The 25,339-nt window shown below is 38.7% G+C and overlaps 1 protein-coding gene across 1 annotated transcript in view; it reads left to right on the top strand.

Moving 5' to 3' along the window:
• IARS2 (isoleucyl-tRNA synthetase 2, mitochondrial) overlaps positions 1-23,428 on the top strand; it is a 28,803-nt gene extending 5,375 nt beyond the window's left edge. The window contains exons 9-23 of the mRNA XM_014950650.1: positions 469-638; positions 1,539-1,629; positions 1,838-1,989; positions 2,999-3,159; positions 10,771-10,873; positions 11,493-11,586; positions 16,955-17,063; positions 17,873-17,975; positions 18,979-19,104; positions 19,505-19,636; positions 20,287-20,393; positions 21,303-21,448; positions 21,609-21,799; positions 22,763-22,904; positions 23,054-23,428. Coding sequence (XP_014806136.1) covers positions 469-638; positions 1,539-1,629; positions 1,838-1,989; positions 2,999-3,159; positions 10,771-10,873; positions 11,493-11,586; positions 16,955-17,063; positions 17,873-17,975; positions 18,979-19,104; positions 19,505-19,636; positions 20,287-20,393; positions 21,303-21,448; positions 21,609-21,799; positions 22,763-22,904; positions 23,054-23,205 — 1,979 coding nt within the window. The 3' untranslated portion in view covers positions 23,206-23,428. The remainder of the gene's footprint in view (positions 1-468; positions 639-1,538; positions 1,630-1,837; positions 1,990-2,998; positions 3,160-10,770; positions 10,874-11,492; positions 11,587-16,954; positions 17,064-17,872; positions 17,976-18,978; positions 19,105-19,504; positions 19,637-20,286; positions 20,394-21,302; positions 21,449-21,608; positions 21,800-22,762; positions 22,905-23,053) is intronic.
• Positions 23,429-25,339: the final 1,911 nt, after the last annotated feature.

Raw genomic sequence — 25,339 nt, 5'->3', positions numbered from 1 at the left:
TTCCTCAAGCTCGTGATTCTTGGCTTGCAGCAAAGCTTTTACTACTGATTTCTTCAGTGGCTTTTTTAACCTTAAGATGTCACTAGCTTCATTCGTGCTGCACTCCCTTTATTTGTATGTAACTTGGAGAACTTAGATGAATTCTTCATGGTAATATTTGCACTTTGTGGCAAAACTAGAAATAGATCCCAAATTCAAGTTTTTTAGCCTACTAAATCGTTATTGAGATCTGTTTCTGGAACACTGGGTTAGTGGTCCCCAAGAAATGGGAATACTAACATAATACCATTGTCTAAGGTAGACAAAAAACTTGTTTCTTCAAAGGAAAAAAGTCTGTGTGCGAGATTGAGAATGCAGAGAATTTAAAAGTATTTGGAAGGGGACCCACAAACAAGATAAAGAAGTGGTACCTCTGAATATTATCCTGTGCATACGCTTGCTGATCAATTGTTCCATTTTTGCCCCCAGGTGTAGATTTGGCAGATGGTTCTTGTGCTCATCCCACAATTCCTGGCAGAGTCTCTCCTCTGTTACCTGCAAATCATGTGACAATGGCAAAAGGAACAGGATTAGTTCACACAGCCCCAGCTCATGGTATGGAAGATTACAGCGTAGCTTCCCACCATCAGCTACCCACGGTACATTATTTTTACAGCTGTTGCTCTTGATTTCCTGCAACTGTTTGATCAGGTGCCACTGAAGTGACTGTTGTAATTAGTGCATAAAACTTGAAAATGTTTTGAAGCATTCAGACACGTGGGAGTATCAGTAATGGCTTGTGGGAATGCAGAACTAACCTTAAAAAAAGTGTGTATCGAAATAAAAGGATGAAGTTTTTAATCCATCTGCTAATTAAAGCTTGCAGGGAAGTAGTAGAATAGAACCTGATTTCTATTCTCTGTTTTCGTTCTTGTGGTTTTTGAAAGGATAACACAGACAACAATTCTCAGATATGGGCTCTAAATACTCAGAACTGGCTTTTAAAGCTTTATCTTGCAGACCAATAAATTGCCAATTATGTAGGTCATTATTACTAATCTTTTTCAGCAAATCTGGTTTTAAACACATACGTAAATACAGTTTAGTTATGCCTAATCAGTTTGTATTAGATGGAAAGGAAGTTGCATGATATTCTTTTTCTCTTTTACCTTTTTTAAGAGGTGACTCTTGAAATGTTCCAAAACCTGATTATACTCATATTTCTCGTTGGGGTTTTTTTGAGGTTTTGATTTGTCTTGGGGTTTTGTTTGTTGCTTTTGTTTTTCATTGTTAATTTGGAAAATCACTGAAATACTAACCAGTGAGTTGATGTAAGACAGTTGTATATCTGCAAATGTAATGGTGCTTATTTCTTCTGATACGTAAAATACACTTGCCTGGTAGATTGCTAAATCTGAAGTGTACCTAAATGTAACATACCTTGCTATTCATCAGAAAAGTAGTTACTCAGCAGAGTACTTAACTCACTTTTGAATACCAAAAAAAAGTAATTAATTGCCACACAGTTTTATTGATATGATTAACATATTTATTTTAAGGATTGCCTTGTGGATGAAGGCGGGTTTTTTACTGAAGCTGCAGGTCCTGAACTTAAAAACAAGAATGTCCTTGAAGAGGGGAATGAAGCTGGTGAGTATTTGATGTTTAGCCATTTTTAACTCAACAGTTAGATTCCTGCAGGTATATTTTGAGGGTTCATATAAACTGAACACATTTTGATTATGGATGAGGTACAAGCACTTCTTATTATATGTTGATCATGGAAATGAATTAATTGAGGTTAAGAGTAGCATTATGCTCAAATCAGATATTAATCTTGCCTCATTTTTTCTCTCAGTCATTCAGATGCTTCGGGCAGCTGGGAGTTTGTTAAAAGAGGAGAAATTTGTGCACAGTTACCCCTATGACTGGAGGACTAAAAAACCAATGATTATTCGTGCTAGCAAACAGTGGTTTGTAAACACAGCAAGTGTGAAGGCTACAGCACAGGTATATAATTTTGCTTTCTTATGGGACATTTAAAGACAGCTGATGCCATTTGGAATCAGCAAAACAATCTTGCTGTAGCTCGCTCTAGAATATGTTCTTCTCTAGTGTTTGCCAACACTAGTTGAAAAGGGTTAGTTATTTGTAGAAGTGATTAATTTTGTCAGTTTTTGTCAGTATTGATGTAATCCCGGATAAATGTATTGACTGACATATTTCTTCATTGTATTTTCAGGAGTTGTATAAGTTTCTTAGAGCTATTGCCTTTTTTTTTCCCAAAAAAATTTTTAAAAGTACAATGTTTCAAGGAATTAATTTAGAAGAGACAATTTTATCACTGTTAAAATTAGCTTTGTTGTTATGGTAGCCCTGCATGACCAGACATCTTTGTGTGTTCCCCTATTAATTTTGCCACAGTCCTATTTGAAATAACTTTAAAACATATTTTTTCTTAATACGCAGTGCTCTTTGAAATTATGTACATCCACACAGAAAAATTAGACCAGCACCTTAGGCTGGCTTGGGTAACAGTGATTTCATTCGAATTGGGGCATGAGGTGTTTATTCCATATTCATCTTTATCTAGAACGAAGGAAAACATGATGGTTGTTCAGTGGAGTTGGGAGTGAGTGGTAGCCAACACTCTAATACAGGCAGTATGTATCGAGGTAGTGCTTCAAAGTAGACAACAGCACAATACATAATGAGCTGTTAAACTTTAGATACAGATACTGATTCTTTTTCTAACTCACTTTAGGGTGCATCTGCTAGAGAATAAGAGCTGGCAAAAAAGCATTGGTCGCTGTGTGGGAAAATGCACAGCATATAGAGTGTTTGAAGTGTGTTGTAGAAGAGCAACAATGCGGTGAAGTAACCGTGTGGCACTTACCCAAGAACGTGTCATTCAATACTGGGAGTGGGAGTGTAGACCTGTACCTTTTTTTACTGGTAGCATAAAGGGTGTTTGTCTGAATGCTGAAGTGTGTTCAATAATTCCCTGTCTGCTTTATAGGAAGTGCTGAAAAAAGTGAAAGTTATCCCTACGTCTGCAGCGAACAGAATGCTTGAAATGCTGGACAGAAGGACGTTTTGGTGTATATCACGGCAAAGATGCTGGGGTGTTCCGATTCCTGTTTTTTATCAGAAGAACACAGGAGAATGCTTGATAAACAGGTATTTGTCTAGCTCTGTATGCTGAAAAACAAAAGAACGAGTACTGTCTGTGATACTGTGGTTGCCCAATATTACAGAACTTCTAACTGTTTAAGTATAAACACATGCTTTTACTTGTGATTGTTTAAACACAGAACTAATTCAGCTATAAATTCAAATGATCAAAAACTCATTGCTGAAGGTGACTTGTATGTAAGTAATAGGAATCAAATTACTTAGATAGTTAAGTTACCTGAAAAGTCCCCTTGATAGTATTTGCTGCTTTCATCCTTCATCTTCAGTTTAAGTTAGCTGGTAGTAATCACTGGCCTTTACATTTAAGCAAGGACTAAAACGCAAGTTGTAATTAGAATAGATTGCCACTGTAATTGTAGCACTGTAAGTTGAACGTTACAGGTATTTTGTCAAAATAACTTTTTGCAAATGAATAAGTGACAATGGGATAATCTGAAGTGGAATAACCAGATCAGTTGCAGAATAAATAACTGCACTGTATTTCAAAACAAAATTAGTGTATTTGAAGAGTCAGCCTCAATAAATGTAACTAAGTGATCTTTAGCTTTATGATTTAATGTGTCTAAAGCTTCAGATGCTAGCCTTATTCTGCCATCTTGCAATGGCCAGATATGCCAAACACTGCATTTCAGGAATTTCAGGCAAAGTAATGCGGAGGAAATCCAAGCTATGCTTTAGAACAAGAAAACTCAACCAAATATGATCTTTTTCTGTCTTTTAAGGAGTAATAGAGTTCTGCTTTTATCCCTTTGGGGAATAGAGGTTTTCAATTACGAATACCCTCTAAGAGATTACTTCATAAAAATAGTATTGTGGAGCTCCACATTCATTGTTTATTTCCCTAATTGTTTTCTGTCTTGAGATATGCTAGCCTCACTCTGTTTTATTTATTTATTTTATTTAACCTTACATTTTTTTTAAAGTTTATTTAAATGTAAAACTGCTAGGGCAATTTCATTATGAATAATAAGATTGCATAGCTGGGGATGAACTTCCATAGTGTTGCAGAACTTTTTTTTATGCTGGTGTTGAGTAAATATACTGCAGAGAGACCAGCGTGTTTTCCGGAGGCCAGACTAAGCACGTAAGTATAGTAGTAAGTGAGGCTTAGGGTGTGGAGAGCAGGGAATGGGCTTCAGGCAGTTAGTCCTTAGCTTCACCTGACTGGGTGTGTAGGTGCACAGATCTGTACTTTGACTCTCTCACAGTAGGCAATTACTGTCTGAAAAGACCACAGTAACTGTAGTCGTTTATAGTACTTGAATAATGCTGATGCATATCAGGAAATACAGGGGTGGAGGCTCTGTGGGGTGTAAAAACTGTTAGCATGTTAAAAAGTAAGTATACGTTCACATTAAAAAAACTACAATTTCTGAGGAATACCTATTGTAGTCTGTCTGCGGAGTAGGCTTCAGTGTGTTACTTGCGCTCGCTTAAAACTGTTAAATATGTGGTTTAACAACAAAGTAAGAGTGTAATGAAAAATGGTTTAGCAGCTGGCAGTCAAACTTGAAGGGCACCATGAAGCAAAAGCTCCTTCAGAACATAGAGGAGTTGACCCAGCTGGTACAGAAAGCACTTGAAAGGAGGGATGCATGGGAATTCCTCTAGGTTGTAGTAAAATTACCTTGAAAACCAGTGACTTGTGTTAAAAAGCTTGTCTTTTGTAAGCGCTTGAGCTGTGTGAGATTATTGCTGGAGTTGTACGATATGTGGCAATTGGATGTGATAAACTCTGCAATAGTTTAACAACTTAGCCTTTGGGTGTAGGTATTGGCTGAGCAGTCACCTGTAGGTGAGTGAACAAAGGGACAGCGTGGCATGTTTGGTTAGATCTGATCCGGGGGAAAAAAGCCAGAGACATCCAATATGCTTGAAAAATAGATTTATTTCATTTGACTGACAGTTTCTGATGCTTGTTTATAATCAGTATGCTTTACTTCTATTTTACAGTAGAGGTGAAAGAAAACTGTAAAACACTCATGAAATATTTGAAGTTAGCTGCAGGAGACTTCTGTAACCAGAGTAGGAGAAGTGCACAGAATATTGGCCTATAGAAATGACAGGCAAATTTAGAAAGCAGTCTGTCAATTCATAGGTCATTTTCCTGGACACCAGTTCTTATTGAAATAAACAGCTAAGCCTAAATATTTTGTTACATTTGCATTATCATTTTGAAAATCATAGCACAATAGGTTGACATATTTCTATTCATATTTCTAAAACTTAAGTTTCATATTCAGATTGTGTGAATAATTAATACCATTAAAACAACAGTAAATAACTTTCATTTCAAAAGAAAAGCTGTTTTCTTACCTGGAATGCTGACTGAGCATGCTTTCAGCAGCAGCTGCTCTGAAGTTTTTCAGTGGCTATCAAAAGTAACAGCATCTCCACTGGAAGTCAGTGTAGTCCACATGGAGTTGCTGTTACATATGAGAGCACCAATTGTCGATCTTGTGGGATCCTGTTTATGTGTCACCTGTAAAAAGACTTTTTTTTTTTTTTTTTTTTTTTTTTTTTTTTTAATAATCCCTAAAGTAAACCACTATGTTTCCCTCTATGAGAGTTTCCCCTGAAAAGCTGCAGGAAGCTTCTCTTTCAAGATGCAACATCTTGTCTCTAAAAAACAAAAAAAAAATAGTATTTTTTCCACACCAACAACCCTGTCTTTCTGACTTGAAAGCCAAGAGGTAGGTTGTGATCTTGTACGCAACAAGTTTGATGCAACATCTCCGTGAGTCTTCTTGTTGGCTGCTGTGGCTCCCCATAGCGCTAAAAGACATTTAATTGTATGATACTGTTGTCTGTGGTTATAATTTAATACGCTACTGCTGATTAAATTATTTATGTAGAATATACCACATCATATTGTAATCAGGAATTTAAAAATTATTATAGAAAAACTAAACCCTATATGAGAAAAAGAAGAGAGAACATGTTTTCATTATAGCCGTTTTCAGTAACAATATGGAGGTAAGATTCTGTGTGTTTTTTCTGAAGGAGTGGAGAAAGGCGGCTTTAAATAGAATACATGTGCAAATAAACACACTGTCAATCAACTTTCAAAATTTAATAGATCTAAAGAGAAAACATTCTGATTCTAGGAAATTCTGTAATTCATGGAAGAGAAGAGAGAAAGAGCTACAAAAGTAAAATGAGAGATTTGTATTTCCCGTAGAGGCTCAGATCAGGAAACAAACATGATAGATACACTTTAATTTGACCTCATGCAATAACTTCTTTACAAATTCACTCTTCAGATATTGGTAATAATAAGTACTATTGCAAAAATTATTCTAATGCCTGAGAACTTTTGTCCCTTTCTCTTTGACTAACAAGTAATTTAAATTTCTGACAAAGAAAACCCTAGCCTGTTTTTGAAGTAGAGCTACCCTGCAAATTAATTTGCTTTTTAAAATATTAAGACATTTCAGTGACTTGTAAGCAATTGCAACTTACCATAACCTAAATACTTACTGCTGCAGTATCAGCGTTCATGGAAAAAAAGAAGATAGCTTGCCTTCTTTAATGTTGTTTGACAAGAGGTAGAGAGAACATCAGGCACTGTATTCTTCTCCTCCTGACTATATCTTAATGCTGCCTAATTTCTGTTAACACATTAAATAAGTGTTCGGCGTAATCAATATCAGACTTCAGAGTGATTGGCTGGTGTCGTGGTAGCGTGAAATGCCGTAGGGGGTTCAGTGTTAAAACGTAGCAAGTGACACGTAATGCAAGTTCTTCTAGATAGCGTATGAATACAGGGCAAAGTTTTACAATGGTGTTTATTGCTAACTCGGTGGATTATCATGCTCACGTTGAAGCCCACAGATTATAAAGTGATGAGTAGTTATTTGAGAAAGGTGGTTTTCACGTGCACCTTACATAAAAGTACTTTGCAAAAATCTTCCTTCTTACAATACAGATACCTTAAATATAGTGATTTCTCTTGAGCTAATAGTTAATCATAAGGATCCTGGGAAAAGATGAGAAGATCAGGAGGTTTTTTTAGTTTGTTTCCTTGTTTCAGTTTTTCAAACCGTAGGAGGAAAAAGTATTTGTTGAAACAGTATCTTGGAAATCTTTGGTTTTAACTGTCTTCTCTTGCCTTTTAATACTTGCCAATTAATGTTCAATTATATTCTCTAGGGAAACTGAATATAATGAAAAAAATTTGTGCTGCTAAAATGTTTTCATTACTTGATTTGAAACTATGCTAGAATTTTGAGACTTGTTTAATAACAGGTTGACTTCCCAGTCACTGACTCAGTTTCTTGTAAGTGGTAACACCAGTTCAACCTTTTTGTTGTCTGAAAACTTTTATCTGTAGCATAATCGTTTCTGTTAGTTCATGTGTCACGAAAATGTGTCTTTACAATAATTCTACCCTTCAAAAATTAGCAATATAAACCTTTGCATTGCATAGCAATGCACTTGGTAAAACGTTAGTCCATAGTGTGTTTCTTAGTAATGGTGTATCTACAATGGTAGGCAACTGTTGGTGATACTTACTGTAAATGAAGGCAGTCGTTTTATGATGGTTTCCCACAGGAGACTGATAACGAAGTTTTATTTCCTCCTTGTCCCTCCCCCCACCTCCCATGGAAAGTAGAACAGTTCATCCTCACTACAGGTAATACAGTTGGCACTAACACAGTGTTTCAGGTTCACCCCCCTTGTTAGTTTCTCGAAATATTTGTGTGATAGGCCTGACCTTCATCACTGTCTCTTCCACTGAGGAGAGATGTCATTGCAATTAACAGTTGCAGTGTTAGAAAACTGGTGGCACTTCAAGCTGTGTCTCCTTTACTTAAAACTTAGAACACCTGACAAACTGAGATTTCTGCTGTGATCAAGCTGAATCCATACAGTTGCTGGAAAACATTGTTAAGAGTATTTTCCTACATGTTGTCCAAGGTAGCTTAGTTTTGGTCTGTAGCTGGATTTATCATCTTTTAAATATCCTTACAAACATTGATATCATCAAATACCTGTTGAATGCTTTAAAAATGTATCGGTTGAAAATGAATTCACCTCTGGAGTTTGTCCCTCCACTGAAATGTGTTTGCAATATGGAAGAGGTAGGTAGGTGACAAGTTTAGTTCCTGTTTAAATTTTCTACTTGCTTCATAGGGCATGCTGGCAAATTTTCTATACTAGTTATAGCTACGATTCTGGATTAGAAAAAATTTCTGGATTAGAATAAATTTTTGATGCCAGGGCCATTAGCTAAACACTAAATTAATTCTTCCATGAATCACTCTATATGCACTGACACTTCGTGTTAATAAGCACGTATTTAGGGTAAATCATCCTCTTTTTAATTTAGCTACTCTGTCTTCTGCTGGTGACTTCCATGGGTAAGACTTGGCCAGTAACAGGAAAGCACTGAGACTCTGGAGAGAGTTCTTGAGTCTAGTCGCTTGAAGACAGCTACTTACCCTTAAAAATACACTGATAGTGTGTTTGAAAAGAATCAAAGATGGAGCCTTGTGTTGGCAAGGAGTGAAAAAAAAGTGTTGTGTATTGCTTTTTCTGAAATGTTTTCAGGTGCTACAGTCATCATCATCGTGTTTCATCGTTGAAAGTGTGGGTGTAAAGCCAGTGGAAGGTACTGACACCACAAGAGAGAGAAATGACAGTGAAATAGTTAAGTCTGGGCTTAGATAAACAAACTTCTTGGTTTATTTGTCTTTTTCCTGAGAGCTTTCCGAATTTGAAGATTCCCCCTGAAGGAGGCAATACATAAGGGATACTTTCCAGCTATCTGCCAGGACTGGAGCTGTTGTTTGCTGTTGTCTTGGAGAAGTAACACTTCACAACTGGAAGTACAGGCAAATAGGCCTCTGTGCAAATATTTCTGAAAGGAAAAGATACCATTCAGAATTGGAGCTCTCAAATGTTGTTTTACCAAGATAAATGTTAGCAAATATATTGCAAAGCCATAAATTGTGTCCTATCATCATTAAACTGGAAGGTGAACGATACCCATAGTCTGAAAGGGTAAGAACAGTGGTGGTGTGCTAGCTGGCTGTTGCTTTGCGAGCGTTACTGGTTAGTCGATTTTCTGCCCAGAAAACTTACTGGGATGTTCTACAGGAATTTACTTTGCAAAATAAATTGATTAATTGATGATAAATTGATTAATGCAAAACTGTTGGTCTATCATTGCCATTTTATTCCCACAATCAAGAGCAAAACTGCGTTTTCTTTTTACTGTTGCACCTCATGTTGTGTAATTAAGTAATAATTTGTTCTGTATCTTCTTGGAGAACATGGGTTTTCATGCTTAAACTCCATGTGGAGGAGTCCACTAAATGTTCTAGTGATGTAGCTCAATTTATTAGCAATGCAGAAAAAATATTGTGCTGAAGTCCAGATACAAAACTAAGTGATGATGCTAAAGAAGTTAGATCATCTGCTTTTGTGTTTTCAAGATAATTCTGCCAGATCATTATCTTACTTTTTCCCCTTTCATGCTACTGTGTCAAGAAGTTAGTTAATTGACTAAATCTTCATTTCTTGAGTTAAAAACAAATCTGTGGTGGCTTGCTTAACACAGTGGGTCTTGTTTGAAGTTGGCAGGTCATGATCACCTGCTGTACTCCTTAAATACAGCAGATGTCTTAAAAATCACCTCTTTTAGTAAGTACTTTGTGAGTCAGCAAGACAAAGTGTGGGGGGTTAGATTTTTTTTTTTTAAGCTATCTGAATTTATCTCTGGACTTGGCATTAAATTATATTAACAAGCACTTCCCCATAGCCTTATGTACTGGGGACATCAATTGAATGTGTCATAAATAGTGCACAGAACTGCACTCCTTGTGGTTGTGTTATCTGCTCACATTAGAAAAAAATACTTAGTTTTTTGTTGTTTTTCTTTTTTTCCTTATCTCTGTAGTATCTATTTATTTCAGGACCTTTGTCCTAGCTGATGCTATGCCATACGAACTGATATATTGCCTTCAGGGTGTACGTTGAATGATTGTTTGCATCACTCCTCTACTGGGTACAGAAATTTCAGCCTCTCTCATTATTGGGGTGAATATACTTATATATATGTATGTGAATTAATATTTTTTTTATATATATTTATGTTTCTTGCCATTAAAAACATATATTGCTACAATGGGGGAATCCAAGCAACCAGTATGTTATTCAAAATGCTCCCGTTTCCTAACTCTCCCATTTCCATGTGAGTTCTCAAGGTCTGTTTATCCAGTGGAGAAAAGAAGTGTGTTTTCACAAAGAACAAATATTTTTTTGGGAAATAGTTGTTTGGTTTCTGTAAATTCAAGGTCAAGAAATAGCAAGCGAAATGGATTTCAAAAGTTTCCAAGCTGCTGGCATCTTTTCCGAGTGCCCAGTTGTTGAGTATTTGTAGAAGAAGGGGCTTTCTGCATATCCAGGTTTTACACAATCCTACCCATCTTGGAAGACAAAAGCAGGAAGTCTTTTTAATATGGGCAGAAAATCACAGCTTTAAATAGCTTGATCTCTGTATCAGTATATCTCACCACTTTGGATCTGGGATACTTGTAGGAAGTATGAATAACTCATTAATTTATAAACCCCTTTTTTCCTTCTAACCAGTGAAACTGTCACAGATGTCATCAAAATAGTGGAGCAGCAAGGAACAGATGCATGGTGGACCCTTCCTATTGAACAGCTACTGTCAAAAGAGGCTGTAGCAAAGGTAAATTTTTTGACTTCAAATACAGAAGATGCTTGAGACAGTTCAGTGATGGGAAATAATATAAAACCTACATATGTTCACATGATCCTTTTCAAACTCGTACCTTCATGAGAAGGTATTCTGTGAAAATCAGGAAGTGAGATCCAAGTATGGCAAAATGCACACAATCAGATTTGTGCCGTGAATTCAGGGCAGAGATCTCCATCCTCCTCCTTTTAGTTCAGGAGGAAAGCGACATCTTAATTAATCAACTTATGAGCCCAAATATATATTAAGTCTTTGCCATTAACATAGATAAGAATTTTTATTTAGTTCTTCCTGACTTTTAATTGTTCCTTTAACAATTGTGTTCTTAAGCTAGCATGCAAACTGCAAACTGTTACTCTGCTATATATGGGGGTTTTTGGTAATTTTTCCTCAGCCTGCTCTGGGTTTTCATCATTATGAGTTATCTGAAAACTATTGTGAAAAATTATCTAAATTATTTTGTGTTCACTCACAAAGTTGGTAGTAGAGCCTGTACAAAACTTGTCCAGAAACCAAATCTACTTTAGCTTTGAAAAGCATTGCTGATACTGAGTATTCTACTTGCATTATTTAATAATTGCTTTTCTAATAGGCTGGTGGTCACGATGTTTTGGATTACGTTAAAGGACAGGATGTCCTAGACATCTGGTTTGACAGTGGAACTTCCTGGGCTTGTGTTTTGGAAGGTACAGAATTAATATGTTGATCTTTCTTTTAAAATACTTGGAGAACAAAATATAACTTCTGCATGATGGTGTTGGTATCAGCAAAACTGAGTTAGATTGTGCCAGCAGCAAACTGGCTGTGACTTGTTGTAAAAGAGCTTTTGCTTGTAAAGATAAGGGCTTAATGTTGTCAAATTCATTTTCAGTTGAGATTTTCCTACTTTTCTGTTCTGATTGATTTTCCATGTGGCATACCATGTATCTTCTAATCAGAACATACTTGTTTTGAGCATAGAATTTTTGTGACACAAACAGCCAAGGTACTTTGCTGCTACTTGGTAACTCTTGAATTATTTTCAGCTAACAAATTTCAGTTTGTGCTCGTGCATGCTATTTGAAGCAGAACAAAATTGAGACCAGCTGCTGAATCTAAGTTTTATAATTTTAACAGTGTAGTGAACAGTAACAGTTCACTTCTGATTGCTTTCAGTAACTAAAGCAGTATATTGTGGCTTAAAATAATTATACTTGCTATATGCTATTTATATCTCCTACTGCCAGTAGTTGCTACTGAGCAGGTAGCAGATATGTATTTGTATAAAAATACATAAAATACACACTGTTTGCCTGGAGGATAGTCCAAAGTCAGGAGTCCTTTCTGAAGGAGGAGTCTGGACCATACATCAAGTCTGTTGGACTTTAAACCCTCAGTACACAATTGCGTGATAACAATCTTGTTGAATTATAAAACACGTTAGTACCAGAGGTTTTATTTCTTAGCAACGTGGTCAGGCAATAGTACCATCAGCAAACATTCGTTTTCTAGAAGACCTTTACATACGTTAAAGTTCATACTCTTCAAAAATGTTTCTGATTTGGTTCTGAAAGGTATAACAAAGTAGTGATATTTTATGTGCACAGCTACATACTTTAAGGGCTGAATAGCTCAGTATGCAAAAACTGCCTCTAATCCCGCGTAGTGGGAAGACATCATGTCTAATAAGAAATAGCAGAATCAAGACTCATGATTCACTGTTAATTTGTGTAAGGCTCCCATGCGGATTCTGTAATGTCTAATAAATGTTGCGTCTTTCACAGTAGAGACTTCTTTCATGGAACTATTAAAAGTTCCTCTTCTCTATCTAGTCATCTATTTTCATGAAACTTGCTGGAACTTCATGTGTGTAAGGCATCTTCTTTTGCTGTCTGACATGACTGGAGTGGCCCCACTGGTTCAAAAGTTGGGGGAGCAACTAGCAAGCAGTGTGATCTTGTAAGTCTATCTTTAGAAATGGCACCAAAGTTGCCATTACCTTTTTTCCTATGTAATTGAGGCTCCCAGCCACTGCCAGTAGTGGAAGTACAGTCCCATATGAAATTGCCATTTTAATTTACCCTTTATGAAAAATGCACTTTGCAAGAGAAGTTGTTGACTTAATAGTTTTGTCTTGTATTTCCCAATATGTTCCAGCGTTTAAAGCTTTTTGCAGAACTTCTTCCTATGTTGATAAAAATAATTGGCAAGGCTTACAAACAGGCTAACCGATGGGATTCTTTACCAAAGTACTCTTGGGGAAAAATGGATGAAATCCGTGGAGAAATCCAAAGTTACTGAGAGAATGTCACAACAGGAAGAACTTCCTGTGGACTAAAATCATGAAAGCTCAGTCATATGGAAGCTGACATGCTACCTGTTAATTTTGTAGTAGGAGATCAGTGATAATGGCAGTTATTGCTGGCCTTCTGATGACAGTCCCACACACAGCAGTGTTTCTTTCGCAGCATATGAATTAATGGAGTGCATATATATATATATATAAAATAAGTGGCTGAAACCATGAGACTGATGCTTATAACTGTTTCGCTCTGCCATGAACTCAAATTGTTGAAAATTATAAATCCATGTTAGTAAATCCATGCTGTTAGTAACAAGCAGAAATAAAGAGTGTTATAGATTTCCTTGCTGGTTCCAGTCTCACAAAAATAAGTTGTTCTCTGCAACTTGGGGAACTCAGGCCTGAGTTCCCCACTGGACTTTAGCTATATCTGAGCTTGTTAAAGGAGATGGAGTAGTTACAGAATTCATCCCTGTAGCTGATGGCCACACAGATTGCTTTCAGAATACATGGCAGGTTAGCAAGAAGGTGGGGAAGAGGAAGAGGAGAGGGAGATTCTGCAATATGAGGTTAAAGGAGTTGCTTGGGGACAGTAAGCTCAGTGGGCCTAAATCATAGATGAATGTACACAGTCGGATTTCTAATGCTTGCCCTGCTTCTTTTCCTGCCAGATATGGGGCATGGTTCTGATGGAAGTGACCTTAAATTGCTCTTTTTTCATTAAATTACAGTTGGCTTCCTTTTTCCAGCCTAGGATTATCAAAGGTACCACTTCGAGCTAAATGACAAATTAACCAAACTGTTCTACATCAGCAGTGTAGCAGCTAGGAAGGTGTGACTTACACACTAAGATAAAATATTTAGCTACTGTAGTCACAAAACCAAAAATGAACAGTTATAACTAGATTGTGTGTAAAATAAATACTACTCCGCTTGAACCACTGAGAGCAGATCCACCTGTGCAATTTGCTCTGAAAAACCCCACTGCTACTGAAGTTTTTTGGGCTACAGTTTGCTTTATTGATGCTCTGTTTGCCTAACACTGTTCTCACTGAAGAGTTTATTGTTCTGCTGTCTAATCCTGTTTCTGTCTTGCTACACATGCCTCAAGTATTTTTTGAAAGAACTGTTTCTGTATTATTTTATGCAATGTTAAAATGTTATGTCCAAATGCTTCATACATGAATAAATGCATTTCACAGTAGTGCTGTGAGGTAGAAGAGTGTTAATACCCTGCCTCCAAAATGAAGGTCTGATAAAAACAAAATGTGGCTCAGACGCATTTGCTGATTTTTTTGAATTCTCAGTGCTGTAGTGCCTAGGACTTCTTTTTCTTTTCTTTCTTTGAAATTCAGTTTGTGTTCAGTGCTTATTTCAGTAGCTGTCTTTGGAGTATCCATTTTAGAGAATTCTCTTCCGTCTTAAAAATTTCTGCGGGTCTGGACATTTTCCTTGTGGGCAGATTGCCTTCTGCACTACAAACTTGAGATGATTATTTTTCGAAATATTTCATATCAAAATGCACACTGGACTGTATTGCAATGTGATATGCTGTTGATAAAAGTCACACAACTTTTTACCCATAGTCTTGTATCGCAATGATAGTAGATTTCAGCATAATAACTTTTTTCCCTATCTTATTGGCTAATATTTAACTGAATGAGTGTGATTATTTTACAACTTGCATATCTAAGCCTTTAAAGTTTTGTGCTGACTGAGAAACTTGAATTTATCTTAGCTGATTCATTCTTGGCATTAAAATACAATACGGTTAATCTAAAAGTCAAAGTCTGTAGGATCAAAGATATGGAATCTTGAAATCCAAACCAAAAGGATCATAAATTGTAATTCTCTTTAATGACCTATGTACTATACCTCCGTGTAAAATAAACTACTGAGAAGTCTCTTCTGGGTTCTTGGACATACTCTTACATTTACAAAGAAACATGGACACTGTTCTAATTAATTTGTATCTAACCATTGCAACTTTAACGAAACTGAGTTAGGGAAGCTACCTGTGTGCTTAAAAGGCAGGCTTTGTATATGCAAAACCTGTGTTTGTATTTTACAGAGATAAAATGTTGAGGCCTCCGTTAGCTTTGTAAGCTACGTTAGCCGGTCTGCCAGATACACTAGTTCCTCTCAGAAAAGACCAATACAGTTTGCTATTTGTGATCAGTTTGTTTAAATTCTTCTCTAAGTTGTAACTACTGGCATTTCGATGAAAAGTTCACTTCTCTAAAACCAGTGGCTAGTAAACTACTTGTGAATAAGAAGTGTGTCGCTGCTGCTGCTGCTACAAATTTTCCACTGTTACTTTCCACCTTACCACAAATATTCTTTTTTTATCTTGTCCTCACAAGTATTTCTGTGTTCTGTTAATACAAAGGCTGATCCCTCCTTATTCTGCTCTTAAAACCCAAACTCTTTTCTTGAAGGAATGAACAAATGTGTTAAAAACCACCCACACGTTTTTCCTGTGCTAGCTGGAACTGCATGGCCTTGACCTTTGTAATGTTGAACTTCCTTTTATTGCAGGATGGATCTCATTATCGAAACTTCCATTAAGTTAAACAAATAAATCAAGTGTGCCAGCAGCAGAAAGAAGCATTGTCTTAGGGGTCCCAGGAAGAGGGTAAAAGGAGCTAGGAGATAAAAACTTGAGCAGAGAAACTTTTGTCTGTATATCTGGAAAATTACACCACCAACTTTTAGAATCAAAACTAAATTCCTGCCAGATATGTGTATAATGTTGTACGTTTGTAGGCTTTGACTTGCATGTTCTGCTGTGCTCAACATTATCCTGTTCTCACTCTGATGGTGACCCATCTGGGATTGTTTAGGACAAAGAGGGATTTCATTAGTCAACAAATCTTGTACCCTTTTTGTACAGTGACTGAATTCCACCAGTAAAGCTATTAAAATTAAAGGTTTCCTGCCCTCTTTCAGCCCCTCGGGAACACTGTGTGCTCTTCTGCTTTGAGTGTGCAGTCAGCTAATGCCCGGTCTCTGTCTTGTAGCCCATTGTTTCTCTCATACCAAGAGGGCTCATTAGCTCTGGTTGTTTTCCACCATTCCTCTTTTTTTTTGTATTTATAGAGAATATTTCCACTTGGCCTTCACGTGCATAAACTAAAGAAGCCACACTCCTCCAGACCCCTCTCTCTTCTCCCTTCTCTCTTTGTTTCTCTTGTTGTCTTAACCCTTTCCTGAAATTTTTAACCTTCCTGGAACACTGGTGACCAGAAATGTAAATTCTGTCGCAGGTGAGCTGTGGTTACTGCCAAAGCTTCCTGGTCTCCTCAAAAAATACCTGGTGCCTGACAGGCGAGTCAGGCACATTACCTCTGTGACTTGTATCCTGAGTAATTCCCAACTGATGAAGTTTCAGGTTATGGCATAGATTTTTTATTAATTCCAAAGCATGTGGTCTTTTCTTGGGTCCTTCAGTTGGTTTAGGAGTACTTGGGAAGTATTTTGAGAACTTCATAAGAAGTGCTCTAAGCATGATGGCTTCAGTTCTCAAAATTTATCATTTTATTTGGGGGAAAGCAAGCTTAGTTGTTAAATTTTGAAGTTCAGCAAGTCTTGGATTTTTAAAAAATTGTGATACTAATGAATCACAGGTATCATGTTCACTATTGGTAAAAGCAACCTATCTACTGGCTTTAAAGAGCAAAGTTTTATAATCACTTTAAGAGACTTTCTGTTAAGTGTATTAATTGTTTGAAGATACAGGCTGATATTTTTTAAAAAATCTTCTGTTTTTAAAGGTGCAGAGCAAAAAGCAGATACATACCTTGAAGGGAAAGACCAACTGGGAGGCTGGTTTCAATCTTCTCTATTAACTAGTGTGGCAGTAAGGAAAAAAGCACCATATAAGTAAGTGCATGGATTGCAAACGCATCACTAGTTCATTTGTAAAATATTGGGCTTTTGGTACTGTGGCAGTAGTGTATAAACAAGAGAAGCCACGTCATTATTAAGTATATGATTAATGTTCTGAAATTTTCAGTATAAAGTTTTTCTCAAGTTAGAATTGTAATGGACTTACTGTTTAAATTTTTTCCATCATGATTTTAATAGATGTTTTCTTTCTCAGTCATTTGGGTATATCCTATTCTAACAGAATAGGTATATATAGGTATATCCTATATAGAACAGAAAAGGTCCGTTTTTTTGCCATCTCTCTCACTCCCATAATCCACGGGATTGTAATGGGAGTATGAAAATCTCTTCAGATCACCGACTTGTGAATTGAATGTTAGGCTGTAAGGAATTCAGAATGACTGTGTGCAGGTCTTATGCTGGAACTTTTGTTTGTCCCCCTGTTTGTCCCCCTGAAGATGAAAAGCATAGGAAAGGGTAATGCGAGTCAGTTGCAAGGAGGTTGTGCAATTTGGGGAAATGTAGTGGCTTCAAGCATAAATAATACTTTATAGTCTTTAATTCATTTGAAATACACGTGCCCTAGATAAATGAGGAAAATAAAATAGTATGCGCTACTTGGATGGTAGTGCAGTGTATTCATTGTTGGTTGAACTCGACAGATGAAGCCTCAGGCTTACCAAAATAGAGGATTTCTGTATGCTTTGACTTACAAATATCCTCATTAGAAGTGCATTCTTAATGTAGGCTTGGTTGTTTGGTTTTTTCTGGGATTTTGTTTTGACTAAATTTTTTTTCTTCAGGACTCTGGTAGTTCATGGATTTACTCTTGGTGAGAAAGGGGAGAAGATGTCTAAATCTATTGGCAACGTGGTTGACCCTGATGTAGTAATCAATGGAGGTGAAGTAAGTCAAGCTCTGAAGTTTCTTAGAATCACTAGTTACAATTTTTCACTACCAGATTCTGCAACTGTCTTGTTTTGCAACTGTCTTGTTTTTTTCTGGACAGATGTTGTGTAGCAAAACTCTGTGAGGCTTTTCTAAAGACTTTGGCTCCACTGCACTTCCGTTTGGCTGGAGTAAAAGCCTTGAGTTGTTTTGCTTCAGCTGTAGTGCCTAAAAAACCCGTACTTTGTGTTAAAAGAAAACGCACTATATAGAAGGTGTAGAATGGTTTCTTTTCACTTGAGAGCGCTGTTGATGGAATGGCAGGGAGGGATTAAAAAAAAACCCTGAGGTAATTAACCTTTGCTTTCAAACTGAAACCTACGAGCTGAGCCCAGCAGCCTAGCAGTAGTTGTACCCCAACAGTCCGATTGCTCTCAGCCTGGTATTGACTCTGGAAACTTGCTTCATTCCATGGTCAGGCTGCACTGCAGGGCGTGCTCTGAATTTTTTTTCCCCTCCTCAGTCCTGCTGCTGCTCTTTCTGAGGCTGCTGAGCAGATTTCGCAGCTCTGTAGACAAAAGAACCAATCCTTACAAAGGCTTGCTTATCTGATTCAATAAAACACACATTAGTTTCTATCCATTCAAAAAGGAGAGAAGCCATTTTCAGAGTTGGAAACAGGGCGGAAAACAGTCTGAAGGGGAAAAAAGAAGTATGTAGTTTTAGGTATTAACATTGCTGTTTTAATGTTTAAGTGTTCAAAGGATTCGAGGCTGTAAAATGAGTTTGTCTCAGTTTATGTGAGTTCTACCATTGCCCATACACGGACTGCTGTGAGTATGTGTTGTGTCTCTTAGCTTAACAGTAAATCTTGCTAAAAGAGGATGAAGGCCTCCACACACAGTGGCCTTCTGGGCACGCTTAAAGGTGTATTCGCAGCACTGACAACATGGAATTCCCTGCTCACCGTGCGGAAGGACCACCAGCAGTTCTACTCATATGCTTTTCTGTCTCCACTTAGGATCACACCAAGGATCCTCCATACGGTGCCGACGTTCTCCGCTGGTGGGTGGCAGAATCCAACGTTTTTACTGAGGTACTGATTGGGCCTGTTGTACTTAATGCTGCAAGAGATGATATCAACAAGGTAAGAGCCAAGTGCCTTAACGCCCTTCATTCTAATGACAGGTCCTCTTTATATTTAGTTTTGTGTTGGCTGACTAGAATTAATTTCCAAACTTTTCAGTCATTAGACTAAAGAAAGCTTTTCCAAACTCATTTAGGTAGGTACTACTGCTTTTCACATCTGTGGATCAAAATCGTAAAATGCACTGAGGAGAAGACTGGTTTTCGTAGCGTGCTTCGGTAATAGCCAGTCTTCTCTTTACTTTTCCATAGGTCCTTTTGGCATATGTTCTTCGTAGTACTTCTGCAACTATTCAAACTGTCATTTCAAAAAAGAGTCAACTTCAGTTAATTCATTTAAGAATACTATCATTTTGTGTTTCATCTAAAGTGCAGGACATTAATGTCTGGTTCATTCCTAGCTTCGGAATACGCTACGCTTCATGCTGGGGAACATGGCTGGCTTCAATCCAGAAACCGATGCCGTCCCTCCGTCAGAGATGTACATCGTAGATCAATACATGCTACATTTATTGCAAGATTATGGGAGCAAGGTAGGGGTGAATTGTATTTAGATTAATGTGTGTGTAAAGTTTTTCATTGGTTATATCCTCTAGGGAAAATTCTCTTAAGTGCAAATGCAGAGTATATGGCAAGTAGGCAAATTAGAACCACAAAGGCTTCTTTGATGCACTGTGCGCTCCATTAAGCCTGTTTCAACTTTTGAGAGGAAGGCTTTGTTTTTAACATTCTTAACTCGGTTTTGGTATCAACCTGTTTTTCCCACTTCCCCCTTGCCCAAGGCCTCAAATTAGAAGTCGTTAGAATAGGATATTAAAAAAAGCAACCATCAAACACCACCACCACTCCCCACAACTTCTAGGGCTTTGGAAATCTGCTGTAGTCCAATCATTTCTGTCACTCGGAACTGTTGTGCTGAATGAGAAAGTATGGGCATAATTTCTGGGGTTCCCCTTGTCCTCTCCTCTCAAATTTGAATTGAAATTATTTCTTTGTCCTAATTGTTCACCAACTTTTTTTTGTGTGTCCCCCCCCCCCAACAACTTCGTAAAGAAAAGATGCTCCCAGACTTTGTGTCCCTCACCACAGTTTCTGTAACTTCAGGTTCATCAGGGGTTGTCATTGTCTGCCATGTGATGAAAATTGATACACTGTTCTTATCTCCCTCTGCTCCCTTTCCCAGGTTACAGAAGCATACAAAGAATATGATTATAGCAAAGTTGTTCGATTATTGCAAGCATTCTGTTCCCGAAACTTATCTAACTTTTACTTCAGTATAATCAAAGACAGGTAAGTTCATTACTGTTTCTTAAAAAGGGAAAAAAAAAAAAAAACCAACAAGTTAATCAGTTTGAGATGGAGGCAATAACATTCCAGGTGAAAGCTGAGTGCATAGAGCTATCTCAGAGCACATTTCAGTTACATATTGTGCTGTGGTGCAGTAAAGCACACGGGTGAAGATTTACCTGCTTTCAGTTGAGTACTTTTGTCATCACCGTGCCTCTATATTCTGCCCACTGGGGGCACTGAATCGTTCTGGAAGTCAATCAAGCCTATGCATTTAAAACTAAGTAAAAGTTTTAAAGATAGATTCTTGGATCTGTATTTTTACCCAGAAGTGTGCGCGTTTGAATTGGAGAAGGTAGGGGGGAAGGGCTTTTAGCACTTGCATGGGCAACCTAATCTCTTTCACTAATCTAAAAACAGGTAAAGAATCCTAAGGAGATGACTGAGAGCTTTGTAGATTTTGAAAGGGCTGTTGAAATGGAGGGAGGCACTAGGGGCTTATACTGATCGGGGGTTATACTGCTATTTAGTTTCCACAGTAAAAGTAAAGGGAGGAAAAATGGGAAAAAAAGCCCTAATGCTAAATTTGATAGATAAACTAGAATAAAGGGCTAACAGAGCTTCAGGCTCACCTCCTGAGATAATTTCTTTATTTGTACAGAAGAGAATCTTAAAGTGCCATGTACAGAAAATCTCCTTTCCTATGACAAAATGTGGCTGCATGTGCAAAGGTCCTGTGGTGCCTATACCACTGTGCTTGCCTGGGAAGGGCAATGAGGAAAAGCTTTCCTTAGGCGGGCAAGTTAGGTCAGATTTCTGTACTTTCAGTGGCAGTCTTGAAAGTACGGCTTTTGAGCAAGAATAATAACATGAACATACAAATACTGCCCAGCTTTCATCTCTCTCTTGCAGGCTCTATTGTGAAGAAGAAAAAGACCCAAAGCGTCGTTCGTGTCAAACTGTGCTGGCAGAGGCTTTGGATGTCGTAGTCCGATCCTTTGCACCAATTCTTCCTCACTTGGCAGAGGAGGTTTTCCAGCACCTCCCCTATAAGAAAGGTAAAGCACACATAATTTCTAAGCACTTCTTTTAGCAAGCTGTTTAATTGCACAGTTAAAAGGAACGCAAATACAGAGATATGCCTGTCTCTTTTATTTATTTAACAAACACTTGAATTAAAAGACACAAAGTTAAAAATTTCTTTGCTTTGCTTTCAAGACTCGGAGGGTGTGTTTCGTACTGGCTGGATTAACGTAAGCTCTGCGTGGAAGAAGCCTGGCATTGAGGAAGCAATAGAAGGTGCATGTGCGATGAGGGACTCTTTCCTTGGGTCCATTTCTGGCAAGAATGCTTTGGAATACGAAGTCATCATTGTAATTGAGCCAGGATTGCTGTTTGAATTAATGGAGGTAAAAAATGCAGCTAAGAATAGTGTTGTCTGTGCAAAAAATAGTAATTTCTGTAAACTTCCTTCTGGTTTGCACTTGCCAGAAAATCCTAGAATGGTTGAGGTTGGAAGGGGCTGCTGGAGTGTACACTGTATGGCCTGGCTCAGCTAGAGCAGGTTACCCAGTACTGTGTCTAGTTGGTTTTTGATTCCTCTGAGGGTGGACATTTCACAGCCTCTCTGGGCTGCCTGTGCCACTGTTTGACCACCCTCATAGTAAAAGAAAAAAAAAAAAGTGGGTTTGGGTTTTCTTAGAATTTCCTCTTAAAATTTCTGTCTGTTGCCTCTTTTCCTGACACTGGGCACCACCAAAAGTGCCATGCTCTATCTTTGTTAGACCCTGCCATCAGGTACCTGTATACATCAATAAGATCCCCTGAGCCTTCTCTTTTCTTGGCTGAGCAGTCCCAGCTCCCAGCCTCTCTTTGTACAAGAGATGCTTTGGTCCTTCATCATCTTTTTGGCCCTTTGCTGGACTCACGCTGTAAGTTCACATCTCTCTTTCACTGGGGAGCTCAGAACTGGACCCAGCACTGCAGCTGTGTCTTGTCAGGGCTGAGGGTCAAAGTGACTTGAAAACGTCTGCAGAGGAAACCTGGGACACTGCCATTCAAGCCTGTACTCCTGTCCTGGCAGCAGTAAGTAAATTAGACTCTCGGTTCACTCTGATTAAGAATCACTGTCTGAGTGTTTGTTGTAAAGAGGTTGCAGTGGTAGACCTCAGTTTTGATGCTGCATTTAAACATAATTTTATATATATGCATACATTTAGGCACACACATATGTTTGGACAAACTTGTGCTGCTGTTACGACAGCTGTTGCACTCACACATTAATTCTGCTTTTGCTTTAACATTTTGAAGGAGAAGGATGCTGAGGAATAAAAAACAGGTTGCAAGTCTGAAAATGACCTCTCTTCCCCCAGGCACTGCAGGCTGAAGAAACTTCTAGTGTTTCACAGCTGAATGAGATAATGATGGCTTCCCAGACAACCCTGCTGAGTGAGCTACCTAAAGAAACACCTGCAGATGCAATCATCAAAGGGACCTTTCTGATTAACTTGGAAGGTAAGAGAACTATTCCAGGCAGGCTACTCCATTAAGCAGCTGGTTCTTCTCTGCACTACAACATACTTTATTTTTCGCTTCATACGTAGAGTTGAGTTTGCCAACCACACCTCCACCATCTCAGTGGTAAAAATGCTTGCTTTTAACAGGTGGTTATATCCGTGAAGACTCTTCATATAAAGTTATTGCCCTACCTGTTACCAAAGCAAAATGCCCTCGCTGCAGGAGATACACTTCTGATTCCTCAAGCACTCTCTGCCCGCGGTGCCTGAAAGTCATGGCTGGAAAAGGGAGCACATGAAGGTGAAGTTCCTGTGCACAAGCTACTCCAAAGTCATAATTATTTAAGTATACAAAAGCGGTGGCTTGGCAGAAGGTCTGCATACTGAAGCCTGTAGAAGCAAATGCTTAAGTTCCAGCCTGAGAAGAATTACCATGTATTTTCGGAGGAAACCTCATGTGTATATATATACCTAACTGTGTATATTACTTTTCAGCTTAATAAAAAGGTTGGTTCAAAAGAACTGACTGATTTGCTTGGTTTTAGCAACCTTTGTTCTTTTGAAGTTGACTTCCCTGTAAGTGAAACAGATACTGTTTAATTTTTATCCCCTCAGCAGGATACAGAACCTCAGAGAACCAGTCCTCTCTCCACCAGACTGTCCACTCCTGTAAAACTGAGGAGAAGAAGAAAAGGCGGTAACTACCCTTCCCTAAAAAGAAGGAAAAAACACAATGAAAACTTATATTCTATTTAATAAATTTTCACAAATCCACAGGAAATTAGACACAAAATAGCACTATATACAGAGCATTACTTACAATACATTACACATTAGCACATTTCATCCCACATCTAGTGCAGCTGTCATTGTGATGTATGATGCAGTGAGCCCAACACCAGCTCCAGCTTCTGAAAAAGCAGCACTAGCTTTACATGGTAACTTCAGACTGAAGCTCTTCCTTGGGTGTCATTATACTGCTACGTAGCAGAACTGCACTAACCAAGAATGGCACAACAGGATGGGCTCAACAGCCTCTGTCAGATTCAAGGCAAGGCCATGCTGCCCATGATCCTCCAGTATCTCTAGGACTCCTGTGCTCTAGGACTTTGTTAATTAGTTTAGCTGTTGTGGCACTTCTACGGTTTGAAGTTCCTGGAGAGCCCTGGGGTGAGAGAGCATTGAAAAAAGATGGTGAACGAAACAAAGAATTGGCACTTGTCCTCACTGCTTTATATTTGGACTTTAGATTTCTCAGGAAGAAATCCAGTCAGAAGTACAATGAATCATTCATTAAAATTACTATATTATGCAGACTGGGTTAAGCACTGTAGGCTGGGTTAAGCACTGTAGGCTATCTCAGACATATTGAGTACAACTGGGTGCACGCTGGTCTCCTGAACTTTGGGGTCTGAGGGGACCAGACAGAATCTTTATGGTTGGAAGGGACCTTTGAGATCATCAAGTCCAACTACATAAAAAAACCCCAAAAAACCAAATACACAAAACACAAACCAACAATCTCAGGCACTAGAGGCTGGGTTAAGCACTGTAGGCTGGGTTAAGCACTGTAGGCTATCTCAGACATATTGAGTACAACTGGGTGCACGCTGGTCTCCTGAACTTTGGGGTCTGATGGGACCAGACAGAATCTTTATGGTTGGAAGGGACCTTTGAGATCATCAAGTCCAACTACATAAAAAACCCCCAAAAAACCAAATACACAAAACACAAACCAACAATCTCGGGCACTAGAGCATGCCCTGAAGTGCCACGTCTACACATTTTTAAAATACCTCCAGGGATGGTGACTCCACCACGTGGATGGTGACTCCCTGGGCAGGCTGTTCCAGTGCCTGACCACTCTCTCAGTAAAGTAATTCTTCCTAAATCTAATCTAAACCTCCCCTGCCCCAACTTCAGACCATTTCCTCTGGTCCTCTCATTATTATTCCCTTGGGAGAAGAGGCCAACACTCACCTCTCTACACCCTCCTTTCAGGGAGCTGTAGAGGGCAATGAGGTCTCCCCTCAGCCTCCCTTTCTCCAAACTAAACGTGCCCCGTTCATGCCCAGACCTCTCACTTCTGAGGAGGCCCCACACACCCTGCCCACCACCTGCTTTCTCCCGCAGCCCCCAACACCCTCCCGCCCCCTCTCCAAAAACGGCCAAACTGGCTTCTCCTCTCGGCCGCCAAACCAGGGCACCTGGAGCCCCTTTCTGAGCCCCCAAACCCAGCTGCTGAGCCTCTTCTCAACGCACAGAAACGCTGGACTCGACTGAGCCCAAAGCCGCACACCTCCCTCTGTTTCTGAGCCCCAAAACCAGACCCAGGGGCCCGTTTGCCACCCCCGGGAGCACAAGCCCGGTCCCAGGTCGGGCCCCAAAGCAGCTCACCCGCTCTGCTCCCTTCCTCCCGCTGCATCCTCCCCG

Source organism: Calidris pugnax, unplaced genomic scaffold, assembly GCF_001431845.1.
Source record: "Calidris pugnax isolate Ruff unplaced genomic scaffold, ASM143184v1 scaffold24, whole genome shotgun sequence".
In the NCBI taxonomy this organism is placed as follows: Eukaryota; Metazoa; Chordata; class Aves; order Charadriiformes; family Scolopacidae; genus Calidris; species Calidris pugnax.
The sequence above is the reverse complement of the archived record's forward strand: the minus strand, read 5'-3'. Positions and strand labels throughout refer to the sequence as shown.